This window comes from Leptonotus elevatus, chromosome 19 (assembly GCF_054856555.1).
Source record: "Leptonotus elevatus isolate MCC_2025b chromosome 19, RoL_Lele_1.0, whole genome shotgun sequence".
NCBI lineage: Eukaryota > Metazoa > Chordata > Actinopteri > Syngnathiformes > Syngnathidae > Leptonotus > Leptonotus elevatus.
Genome location: NC_141257.1, coordinates 13,717,083 through 13,730,755, shown reverse-complemented (window position 1 = coordinate 13,730,755; position 13,673 = coordinate 13,717,083). Strand labels below are relative to the sequence as shown.

At 38.2% G+C, this 13,673-nt stretch overlaps 1 protein-coding gene across 3 annotated transcripts in view; it reads left to right on the top strand.

Moving 5' to 3' along the window:
• The window catches only part of rbms3 (RNA binding motif, single stranded interacting protein), a 292,785-nt gene that overhangs the window by 110,856 nt on the left and 168,256 nt on the right, over positions 1–13,673 (top strand). For all 3 annotated transcript variants that reach the window (XM_086063177.1, XM_086063176.1, XM_086063175.1), the window contains exon 4: positions 880–971. In XM_086063177.1, the coding sequence (XP_085919303.1) occupies positions 880–971 (92 nt within the window). The remainder of the gene's footprint in view (positions 1–879; positions 972–13,673) is intronic.

Here is a 13,673-nt window from a genome sequence, read left to right as displayed (position 1 = left end):
GCTCTGCTCTCTTCAATTTACATAATTCAAACAAGGTTATACCGCTAAATAAATGCTTTGCAATACTATAAGAGTAAATATGGGATAACTTATGTACATTTATTCTAACATCTGGTCTCCTGACAACTTCACGACTCTGGCGGGACTCTGAAGTATCCGGTTAAGGTGAAGGGTTTGGGATTTTTAACAGGTTTTAGGTGAATTAAAGAGCATAAACTTACATGCGCACACTCACAAAACAAAAAAAGGAATTTGCTTTTGGAGGGAATGTATTTTTCAAATATTTGCGTGATCAGGTCTTGAAATAAACAGTGGCTATCCATTTTAGTCTGTGGCCAGCACTTCACTTGACGGCTTAAATAAAGCAATTGCAGAGACTTTATTGATCTTCAATTATAGCCAGTACACCATCTCATTGATCTTGAAGCTCTTATTGATTCAATTAGTATTTAGAATGACGCTTTAAACACAACAAAAAATATCATATTTGCATTCTACAGTATTTCTCATGTACTTCACAGCTGTGTGTGTGTGTGTGTGTGTGTGTGTGTGTGTGTGAGCGAGAGACTGATGTGTGTGTTTTGTGTGGAGGTTGAGGTGAGCTGGGTTCCGCAGTTTGTTATTAGAAAACCACTCATCCATGCCTCTAATTAAGATGCATAGCATCCCCCTGAACGTCAGCGCCGCTAATTATCAAACAATGTAGTGCTCACCAGATATAAGAACTGGCAGCCTCTGTAGTCATGTTACTAACCTATTACTGCTACAATTACCAAGCGTCTGTCATTCTCCTTGTTAGCCATGTTTTTTTCTATTTGCTAATGCCCGTCTTTATTTATTTTCTCCCTCCTTTGCATTTCTTCTTTTTTCTCTCTTCAGGCTATGGCTTTGTTGATTTTGACAGCCCAGCTGCAGCACAGAAAGCCGTGTCGTCTCTCAAAGCCACTGGGGTGCAGGCGCAAATGGCCAAGGTAGGCTCCGCCTTCTTCCACTTGTCTATGATGGAAATTTCACACACTTTTATGGCTTGAATTTGTCCACAATGGGGTTTGATTTTGATTGAAGAGGTAAATATGTTTCCGTCTTTATTAGCAGACAGTCTATAACACTATGAACCTCGGTGCGTGCATATTTATATGTGTGTCTTGTTAAATGTGGGTTTGACGAGTGGCTAATTATATTGTCTGCAGTATTATTAGATTGAAGGAGCTTGGGTTGCTCAGGTGATACAAGCTATTTGGTGATAATTTTACATGGAAGGGAAAAACAGTGGCGGAAATTGAATACTGTTTTCACTTGAGGTACATTGTTTACAATGAGTGGGCGTGTAATTTTGAACCATGGCTGTGCACTATGCAGTGGAACCTCTACAGTCCCTGAAGTTGTACGATTAGGGAAGCAATTAGAAATGTCTAGAAACATATGCTTCTGGGATCAGCTTAATGCATAACGACACTGGAGTCTCAAAGACTGCGGTGCCCTCAGATGACCTTTGTTCAGCAACTGTCAATATAGTGAATCTGAGCGGGTTTTGCTTTTTCTTTGGCTTTTTAGATTTTATTAAAATAAATAATAACTGGCCTCAGCCAAAAATGAAGAAAATTAGAAAATGTCAATGTGAGAATGTGAGATGTGAGAAAAGTCAGCAGACTGGCACTCGTCAGACCGATATTTGGAGTCGACATTCATTTTTAGTAAAAAAAAAAAAAAGGGGGGTGGGACGATATTGCCGTCAATTTTTTAAAAATACAAATGCCAATCTTGACTTTGTTGTCATGTCTTAAAGCATGTTTATTGAACTTTTTTTTTTCAAAACGTAGAAGTTTTTTTTTATCTTAAAGAATAAACATCCTTTTAAATTTCTAACAAAATGTTCAGGGAGCTCCCAAGGTTATTAGTTTGTCTCAAAAAGTTAAATGAAAACTTAAACAAGTACTGTAAATACCATAACTTTCTATAGTTTTCTACAGTAAAGGTTTTTTCCAAAATTTTAAAATACCTGAAATCTTAAACTTTCACATTTCTTTGTTTTAATGTTGAACAAAAACAAATGGTGTCAGCAGCATCTCTTATTAAGTTAACTGAAAATTCAAATAAAAAGTACCCTGACATTAGGGTTCGTTTTAGATTTACTTTTTATTGGCCGTCAGATTTTTTAAAAAGGCTAATACCGTATTCGTCAAAATGCCCAATATTGGCGCCGATTAACAATGGCTAACTTATTTTGCACTTGAATTTCGCTTTTATGATGGCTACAGTTCATGGATTTCTTATGTTTTTGCCTCTGGGATTTATTTTTATTTTTCAAAAATCTGCAATCTCTGAGTTGCCGCTGTGTTCTAAATATTCCAGTTTGACTGTTGCATTACAAACCCAATCCCCATAAGCGATCATAGCATTTCAAAATTTGTATCCTCAAAAAGTTTGTCTTTTTAAGACTGAAGGCAAAATCAGCGCTCAGCAGGACCGCCTCATCTTTAAGGAGCCTGCACAAGCTAAATTAAGCTATTTTTGTGGCTGAGACTCTCCATGTCGGTCGCACTAAAGCAATGAATATGGTGATGGCTGTGAGTGATTTTTCTTACTCGAGATGCTGTGTATTTTATCTGATCCTGAAATCCTCAGCCACCTCCTTTACGGAAGCCAAAGAAGCGCTGATGAGATGGAGAATGGCAACGGCGCTACTGCAGATGACAGACTTGATGATAACGATGAGGGTGGCAATTATTTTGATCAAATGGGATGAGATCTGACAGCAGGAGATGATATTCTCTGGTGGTGCTCAGGTGTGCCATTTCTCAAATGTACCATTTGGCTCTTCCCTCTCCCCACCAGTGTCCTTCTTCCAATATTTATAAGAGGCCATCCTCTCGGAATACTGATAAGATGTCTTGCTCTTTACCCGTCTCATTTTAAGACCGTACTTTTGCATTGCTCCCCTTTTATCGGTCAATATTTTCAGGGTAGAGGTCTTGCCCCATCACAGTATTGACCATTTAAAAATATTTTGCATGTGTGTTGCGATCATGCAAACGATGCGGCGACTGTTCTGTGCTACAGCACTCTGCTTTTATCACACTTGTGAGAGACATTAAAGAGTAGCTTGCTTTTATAGACTCCCTCTGCATCTCTCTAATGCCTCTATCAGATAGCTCTGCCATCATTCGTCAGCCCCTCAACCCCACTTCCTTTTCTGCAGTGACCCACCTTTCATGAAATATATTTTCTCCTACAAACAAAGGCTAATTTGTATTTGCATCCATCATTCATTCAGCTGTCATATTTCAGTTGAGTACAATTTATTTGCATCAACAATTAACAGCAGGCTACCTTTGAGCTGGCCGAGCAGGCCTTTGTTTTGTGGTGGCCAGCTAGCATGTCCTTGAAAAGTGTTTTGGGGGCTGAAAACCGATCACCAACTAGCGAGTTTAAATAAACTGATCATTGATAACCAATCCGATCACAAGATGGATGCATGTCTATTTAAAGGTGTGGAACACAGAAAATTGAATTTCGAATTGCTACTGCCACCGGTGGCCCAAAAATGAAACTACACACTTCCGACATCACAGTATTTTAAGCCCTTCCACAGTTAACTATAGAACTATAATGATTAAATCTTACCTTTGACACCATGACGATGTAATTTTTTAATGAAATAATAGGTGTTTTGCTGGTTATTATAACATGGAAGTAAAATGCCAGCAAAACCCCGCCTCTCCCCCTGTGGTTGCCGCGCCCCCTCTCGTCCAAGCCAGCTGTTGCTGGAGCGCTGCGTTGAAGCACTCCTCCGAATGGCCACGCAAGCCATCAATTATTCAATAAACATTTGAAACAAATCCTTGTCGCAAGAAATCGTAGTGGACGAAGAGGGGAGGAGAGGGAAAAGGAGAGGAAAGAAGAAGGGGGAAAAAAAACCCCTCAGTGGGTCGCAAACCGGGGACCTGCTGCTTACAGGGCAAGCGCGCCAACCACTACACCATTCGTTCAGGTAGGTTCAAGAGCGAAAAAAGTTTTACTTTTAGTTTACACAATCGTCAGCCAGAACCCTTTCTGGGATTTTAAGACAACCAATTGTCATTGTACTTTGGCATTGCAAATGTGAAGGATAATTATTTGATTTAAATTCACTTGGACATAATGTTTACTGATAAAGGCTACTTTTATCACCATCCTGCGAGCATGGAGGGCTGAGAGAAAGTGGGCGTGCATTTAATCCGCAGAGGCGGTGTGGGGGGGTGTCCGCACCTAATGATGTCATACAGTGAACACCCGCTCGTTTTCTCAGGTTGGGAGGGGCTGGTGCTTGGAGAGCAGAATAACCTAGAATTTCTCATAGAGGGGCGAATGGAGGAAAACATCACTTCGGTGATGTTATTGGTGAGGAATTAGCATTTTAACACGGCTAAAAGCTCCAAGAAGTAGATTTTTCACGTTACTGCACATTAAGTCACATTCGCAAACACAGGGAAGGAAATTCAAACCTGAATCCAGTCTGAAAACTATTGGCCAGAGGCTTCCAGGAGTATCCATTGTGAACAGCTAAGGTAAATGGTACTTCATTTATATGGCGCTTTTCCACCTTACAAGGCCCTATGTTGCAGCATCAGGAACAACTGGGAGTTCAGTATCTTGCACAAGGATACTTTGACATGGTCACAATGGCATGGGATCAAACCCACAACCTATGGGTTGGGAAATGACTACTCTACCACTGAGCCATGCCGCCCCGTGTTGCTAATCTACTAATTAGAAGATGTTTCAGTCGTAAATTATCAAATATATTTTTAGGCAAATTGTTACATAGAGCAACTTTAAATAATGTGATTATCTACAAAATATTAATGTTTACTGAGTATCACCAAAAGTATTCTCAAGCATTTTGCCATTGTTTAGAAATATTTGCCATGTCCCAAGGTAGGAAACGAAAAAAACTAGTTTCATTTTAAAACATGTATTTCTTAATAAACGAACAGAACTTTATTATTAGCAACAATGTAGCTGCTTTCAAAACATGTATTACATAAAATAAAAGTATAATACTTTACAATACAATACCTTTGGGATGTTTTCCAAACATTTTATAGACTAACTTACTCAAATACTCTTTTTTTTTATCAGGACAATGAAACTAGCTGGCATTTGCAATCAATCAGTCAATTTGTTTCGAATAAATCAGTAAATAACTAACTAACTACACTTGCCGTTGCCATTTGACATTGCCATTGACAATGGATTGCACCCAGTGTCTTCATAATGCAAGTTGAAAATATCACATTTTGTGCTTTAGTAAATTGTGGCTTATCATTGCCAACTGCTACATCATTCAGAATGAGAGAAAGTGTTTTCACAGATTTTTGGTGAATGTTTTTATCACATTACTGAATATTTTTGACATTTATTTTATTTGCTCCTAGTTTCTCCATAATGACAGCTATGATGATATTTTGCGCTGTAATAATTAGTGTTCTATCATTGCCAATTACTACAGCAATCAGAATGATGAAAAATAAAGTGTTTGAATAGGTTTCTGACAATTAATTTCATCCAGTTCCTCCATAGTGGGAGAAATCGGCAAAGGTTGAAATGTAGTATGCAAAGGTCTAACCATTTCCAGCTATTATAGGAGTCAAAATTAGAGAGAGAGAAAAATATTATAGTTGATTTATGGTGATTTGTCCGACAGATGTCACCCTGGAGCATGTAATTTGTGGAATTTCCCTAAATATAATATTTATACATCTTATGTTAAAAAAATTACCCACTGCCTCAGTGTCTGTATAAAAAGAAGCTTTAGCGTCACTAAATGTCTGAAAACTATGAAAATAAATATACATACATAAATAATATATATACAACAAACACTATGAAATGTCTTTGAGTGTCCAAAAAGTGCTACATAAATCTGTATTATTATTATTATTATTATTATTATTATTATTATTATTATTATTATTATTATTATTATTATTATTATTATTATTAAACAAAAATAGAAAAATATAGGGGGGGATGACAAATCTGCAAATATGAGCATCCAGGGGTGCTGAACCGCAAGTATGCAAGTCTTTTCACCACGTAATCCTTAACACAGAAGAGCCTGACGACTGTACGTAGGCTTTACCCAACATGTGGTAGGGTTTTCAAGTGAAAATAACCATTGATACAACAAAAAGAGCACCAAGTGTGCTGTGATGCGACAGCCATTACGCCTGCTAACATACAATGGGGATCGACACTGTCTGAAATGCTGATGCCTCAGATACCACTAACATCGACTTTCACATTCAAATATCAATACTTTTTATACTTCAGTCATTTAAGATACTGTATTCACAGTACCGCACCTGAAAGTGGTGGTATTGATTAGGAGACACAAGGAGCAGAAGGGCACAATCTCCGTGGAGCAAAACAAAGTTAATACATTGGTTACATATTGATTGCACCCACTGCATTTACTTCCCTCACTGCGGCTGTGCAAAGCCGATGAACATTATGCACGAATCATGTAGCTGACTTTACCTCGCAGTAATCGTTACGTGTTGAATTTGAAAACAACACTTGTTATACGTTGTATGGACAGTTTCCCACCATGGCTGTGCGCTTGCCAAATGAAACAAGAAATTTCATGTAACTGGTATTTATGTTATAGACTATCTGACAGGAGAGTCATCATATCATATCGCTATGATATCATTTTTATTGAGATGGATATTTATTGGAAATCAGATACAAGGTATTAGAAAAGGCACGCAAGACAAAAGAGAGAACAGAGAAAAATGAACAGAAAAACAATAACTGCATAACAATGGTATATGACAACGGCAACATTACAGGAGTTGAATTTAATATATATGTGGACTGGGAATGAACCCTGCCGCAGTTTGGCTTTCCCCTTTAAGTACCCAAAAAAGGGCACCGGTCACCAATATTATGTTCACTAATAAGAAACACTGTAGTAGACGTACTTTAAGTTGATATGAATTCTGTTTGTAAAGTCAACACAGTCAATAAAAGTACAGTATTCGCCAAGGAGGTGAGGGGAAGCTATAGTGGCTATAAAAACTCTACACAACCCCATTCAACTAGCGGGGGCTTGTGTGCACTGCAGATTTGTCTGGTTTTAAAACACTTTTGGGAGGAATTGATGACAGAGGTTGTTTTTAACTCATTCAATCCAAAAACGTATAAATACGTTTTTGAATACCTTGCCGTGCACTCCCAAAACGTATTTATACATTTGTTATGTTTTTTATTTTTTTATGCTAGAGCATACAGAAGGCTTTGATGCAGCTTCTGACCTGAAAAGGTCGCTTAAAGCAATGGTAGTTATTACAAAAACGGCCTGCAGGTGGCAGCAGAGTATAAGAGATCAGCCAGGGCCATCTTGCAACAAGCTATTTTCCCCAGTGTTTCAACAGGTTTGTATATTGATTGATTATAATATTGATGAAACTTAGCTATATTCTAATGCCAGTTGCTGCAGAATGAAAACAGATACAAATATACTTTTTTTTCCTGATGAAAGAAAATACTTTAATCTTTCTTTTGGTAGGTAGCATGTTTTTATAGCAAAAAAACAACAACAGAATATTCTGTGGGCCTTGCAAAATCTGTCAAAATCCAGTAAAACAGCCGGGAGCGAAGGGGGTTGTTTCAGTGAAAATGGCTGGGAGTGAATGAGTTAATTGTCATGAATGAAATGAAACTAAAATGGTTCTAGACAAAGGGCTAAAATATTATATATAACTATTTAAGTTGTTACATTTTGTTATCAATTTTTTTTTTAAATGCAGAAAGAAAGTGACATCACACTGTAGAAGAACAGTTTTCCTCGTGCTTGTTGCCTCACCATTAGTTCCAAATTGCTCTGTAGCACACTCACCTTCCATTTTGTCACCTATATCTCTCTACTGCAAAGTAATAGATAAAGACCAAATAAGAGCCACAGGCTTTGAGCTCATTAAGTGAAACCATCACTGTAATCAATTTGTGCCTTTTTTTCCTGCTGCCCTAATGTTAAACTGCATTTACTATGAAGACGCCTTATTTTAAACACAGCTGTGAAGGGAAGAGCAATACAAGGGGAAAGCCGAGTGTGTCTTGATATGCGGTGGAACAGCCGGATGTCACTCTCTTCTTACTCCCCTCGGAATTTGAAATACCAATGCACCAGAGATGAAACATTGCCCCGCTTTTGTCTTGCCCTCCCCTGGGGATGGTGACAGCGAGAGGGAGGAGAAGAGCCATAATTAAGACACCTAAAGGACACTTCCCCCTGTGCCCCCCTCTCCTGTCACTCACCTCACACAAGTCTCAGATAAGAGCACTTAGTATTACTGGGGAGAATGTGATGGTGTCTCTTTTTCTGGAGCAGGAATATACAAAGCCAAATGAAATTATAGTTATCTGGATAATGTGCACATTCAGGATGTATTTAGTATTATTTATTACATCTGTTTTTTTTTAATTATGTCAATATTAGGGGTGTCAGGCGATTACGATTTTTCATCGTAATTAATCGCATGACTTCAATAGTTAATCACAAATTTTTACATCTGTTTTAAATGTACATTAAAATGTACATTATTTTTTCCTAAATTTCCACTCTTATTAACATAAAAGTGGGATATTTTTTTTTAATAATAGAAATATGGCTGCATCTTTTAGTCATTTATACAGTAATAATACAGTCATAATAATCCATAAAATTCATGTAAAATTAAAAGAGATGTACTGTACTGTAAAAAAAATTAGTGCGATATAGAGTTGTGTCAAGGTCATTTTTCTGCCACTAGATGGCATAATTGCATTTGTAAGACATTGGTGACAATTCAGTGCATTTTTCTTTTTATATTAAAAGCTATCTAATCTTTATCAGGAAGTAACTTGTGAAATTCTGCACATTTTTAAAATTTTAAAATACAACTTGACCCCAATATAACCATTATTATTACATTTATTGCTGCTAAATTTTGACATGGACGTGTCTGCTGCGTTGTGACTAGAATTCCCCCAGTACAGGCTTTCCAAGTAAAGGACGGTCATTAATTGTGTGTTTAAATTTTTTTTACGAAGTAGCGTAAACTCAAAATTAACACATTCATTTTGATACTCCTAGTTAATATGTGCGGCACGGTGGCTGACTGGTTAGCACGACCGCCTCCCAGTGCAAAGGTTGTGAGATCAAGTCCGGGCTTTTCGGCCTTCCTGGGTGGAGTTTGCATGTTCTCCCCGTGCTTGTGTGGGTTTTCTCCGGGTACTCCGGTTTCCTCCCACATTCCAAAAACATGCATGGCAGGTGAATTGGACACTCCAAATTGTCCATAGGTGTGATTGTGAGTATGGTTGTTTGTCTCTGTGTGCCCTGCGATTGGCTGGCAACCAGTTCAGGGTGTACCCCGCCTACTGCCCGAAGCCAGCTGGGATAGGCTCCAGCAACCCCCGCGACCCATGTGAGGACAAGCGGTACAGAAAATGGATGGATGGATAGTTAATATGTATGCATGATGCAGCTCAATGCTCACTATGCCAATCTATTTTTCTGAAAATGATCCAATACTAATTTCAAGGGATTAAGATTAAAAGATTTAAATTCATAACTGGTAATTTCAAATCATTAATGGCCCATTTAAATCAATCTATTGAGCATGAGTAATTACTTAATAGCATTTTTACCAGTCAGATTCACTCTCAATCCCATCCAGTGCAATCCTCATTTTCATACCTCACCAAAGGTTGCAAAAAACATCCAAAAATACAAGACCAAAGGTTTAAAACAATAAGTGAATAAACCATGTCTATTCTCTGTTTCAATTTGTCCAGATAGCTTTCCAGCCAGGGAAGCGGAAAAAGGAAATGATGTACAGAGTCAATGATAACGGGTAAATGCAGTGTCTAGCTTTTGCAGATGCAAACCTGTCAACCCGCCACTCACCTCACTCTCAACAGGCTGCCATTTTCCCCTTGAGCCAATCAGACTGAATTACGGGAAGGGCACCCTCGATTGTGGTGTCTGTGTCAGAGAGGTAATTCCGTCTGACAGCTGCTTGCTTTGAGACAACAGCCAGTCTTTATGGAAATCATCCCGATTCTGCCTGAAGTTGCCTTCTGCTGATAGCGGAATTAGACCAAAGTTATCATGAATGTTTTATATTTTGTTGAAGTCTCTTTGTGAAAATGCAAAAAAAAAAAAAATCGAATATAGTGGTATATTTATTTTCTATGTAGTTAGTAAACATCCTTGTTGATTTTCTATTTTGACTCTGGAAATGTTGAAGTATATAATAACTACAATGCAGATGCTTTAATTACTTGAATTTGAAAAAAAAAGAAGTGTTTGGCTAAAACCCACCTGTTTTGATAGCACATCGACACTTAATAAGTTTAGCATCACTGTCATTGCCAACGCAACCTTGGTCATTATTGTGGCAATATTTACTATATTGCTGTAATAAACACTGAAACAACTCAAAGTGGTGTTGCCTTTGTAGTTTATTTCTTTAAGGGAGAAATTGTACGGTGCAGACCTGATCCCATGTAGCAGCCTCTTTTGGTAAATTTCCATTAGAGACACCTTTCAATCAGTCTTAAAAGTGCTCTTCAAAGATTTCATTTATTGAGCGTTTAACCTTCTGAATGTCTGCGTCCTTTAACAAATGTATGTTTACCTCTGTCCCTTTATATTTACCACAAGGATTCCAGAGTCATTTAATCCTTTAATTGTTTAATTTTGTCAAATTATTATCCACATCTAATCGCTAGCATACCAGAACTCAAACTACTTCCTGCTTCTGTGTCTAAGAATCATGGGCAATGTAGTCGTACTAGCCTGTTGCTGCGGTCAGACCAACGCAAGCTGAGCGTTTCTAGCAGCATGTTTCCAATCTTGCTGTAGAAGGGAAGCTTCGAATATCTTCCAGAACCGCACAAAAAAGGTTGGATAGTGTTAAGTGCATTTCTTTGTTTACAGCTGTTGAATTTAGCAATAGCCAAAGTAATAACACAACAACCAGATTGATTAGTGATGTTCAAACTTTTTTGTTTTCGTCTGTCCACTTGAAACTAGCTAGCTAGCTCCTGGGACTAAAGCCTAACTGTGGCAGGGTTTTTACTTTTTTGGACCTGGATTTGCCACCTCTGCTTATTCGGGTTTTCAAAAACCCAAAGAGCGTGTTTGGGTTTTTGTGGGGGTTTACATGGCTTTTCAAAGGCCTTTGATAGGGTTATTGACTGCATGTAAATGTAGTATGTGATGACAAAGAGGAAGATGCTGCTAAGCACAACAAAGGCGAGAAATGAAGTAATAATGGTTAAGTAAGAAGTGAAAAAAAAACTGAATGTACACCAGCTGCTTTTTTAAATGCAAATATATGCAGATACATTGAACCTGGAAGGGATCTAGATAATTTTCATTTTCCATTAGGAAAAAAACATTATTCTGATTGTCATAATTTAAATAAAGATTGACAGTCAAGAAGCCTTCCGGGTTTGACTGGATCAATGGATTACAATTAAACCCAAAATCAGTCGTACGTTTAACAAATTTTGAGTGAGATCCCATGTAACATGTAAAATAGAACGTGAGAAAAATACTATAGTTATGTGTTTGAGGTAGTAATGCATAACATTTGCCATTTTCATTGTTTGAATGCATTTTGAAAACTGAAAATAATAATTTCCCTCATATTATTGGAAAATAATTTCATGATTTCAAGGATCCTAGTGGTATCTTTGAGAACCATAGCATCAACTCTGAAATTTAGCACGTTACCAACATTGAACATTTTATAAAATGTTATGTCTTTTCTTTCCAGCAGAAAGTTACCCATTCACTATATAACAATCACAGTGTGGCCATGTTGTGATTCACTTCGGGCTTAACTTTATTTTGGCAGAGAAGCAGGTTTTGTGAGTTTTAGGAGGAAGGATGTGCGGTGTTGTCACTACGCTCATTAAAATGGCCAATATATAATAGGACTGCTGAAGCTACAGGAAACAACATAAAGGCTCGGCCTGCCCTTCATTTCACATTACTGTGGGGAAATTATGCAAAAAGCATCATTAAAGTGCCTCAATAAAGTGAACTGCAAATGTTTATAGTAACATAGTGCTTGCGCCGGCCCATCAACTACTAGTCACATGCCTCACAGGGTTTTACTCTATGTTCGCTCCCGTCTTTGTTTATTCTCACGTCCTTCCACTTCTTGTCTGTCCCTTTTGTCTCAAGGGGAATCTTTGCTGTCAATATCACATTTATATTCGCAAGGAAAGAATCTCCCTGCGGGTGGGCTACAGTCAGTCAGCAGTCTTCACATTATCCTTTAAAGGTGACTTCTCTGATGTTTTAGCAGCATTAAGAGAGTAGACCCCACAGTTTGACTCAACACCAGGTGACCTCTGGCTCAAAGCGATGGCTGAAAGTGCTGTTACAGACGGTTGCTGAGAACATCACGAGCTCACAAGCCTACTTCTCACCCTCAGGGCACGGCCTAATTATGTGGATAATTCAGGGAATATATCGTATCGTAAATAAGACTTGGTAATTGGACAGATTTTTGGGAATCCGAGCGATTACTCAGCGGTATTGTTCGCTTCTCATTTCTTGCCATACTCATCAGCCCACTAGTGTTTGTGTGTAGAGCACTTTGAGCACCCTTTGCCCTTGGCTCGTTCCGTCCTTCCATACATTGCTAAAATGTAATGCGATGCAACAATCAAAATAGTGCCGTGGTGACATCCAAGAAATTTCTAAAACACAGGTGGCAAATCTAGGTCCAAGTAAAAACCCTGCCACAGTTTGGCTTCAGCCTCAGGTGCTAGTTAGCTAGCTTCCTCCCCTGGTGCTCGTTTACCTGCTAGGAAGCTAGCTATAGCTAGTTATAACTCCCTAGCACAGTTTAGCTTTAGCCCCTATTGCTAGCTAGCTAGCTCCCTAGCAGGTAAACAAGCACCATGCCTGCTAGCGAGCTAGCTAACTAGCTAGCAGGTAAATGAGAACCATGGGAGCTAGATAGCAAGCTAGCTAACTAGCACTTAAAGCTAAAACCAAACTGTGGCAGGTTTCTTACTTTCTGGACCTGGATTTGGCACCTCTGTTCAAAAACATCACAGTATGTTGTAATAGAATGTAGATGAATAGCTGTGCTGCATTCCGGTTTTTATATGATATTATGAACAAAAATTAGCATCCATCAAGACGATGAAAAACAGACATGTCCTTGCTATCCACACACTCAACTAGTCAAGTCTAGCAAAAATGCCTCTAAATACACTTTGGAGCAAAATATAGGCACAAAAACAGAGGCAGTTAAAAACCAACATGTAGATAAAACTGTCATCATTAATTTAGTAAGAAATGGTTCTAAGAAAACCTCATGCGCCCGAGCACCATTTAGTGGTAATTTTGGAATTAATTTATACTTGTCTACTAAACAAGATTAATAAAACAGGTTATGTTTCTTGCAATTTACTGTCAAAACTCACTTAATTATGATTTGTTTTTTCATGAAACGGACTATTTACTTTATGTCTAGAGCAGTGGCTCTTAACCTGGGTTCGACTGAACCTTACGAGTTTGTTGAGTTATTTTCAGGGGTTCACTGACGCCCTGCTTGGTCATCATTGGTGCAGGGTCATGATCATGCTATTTTGCTTGGCCTATCTGTGCTGCA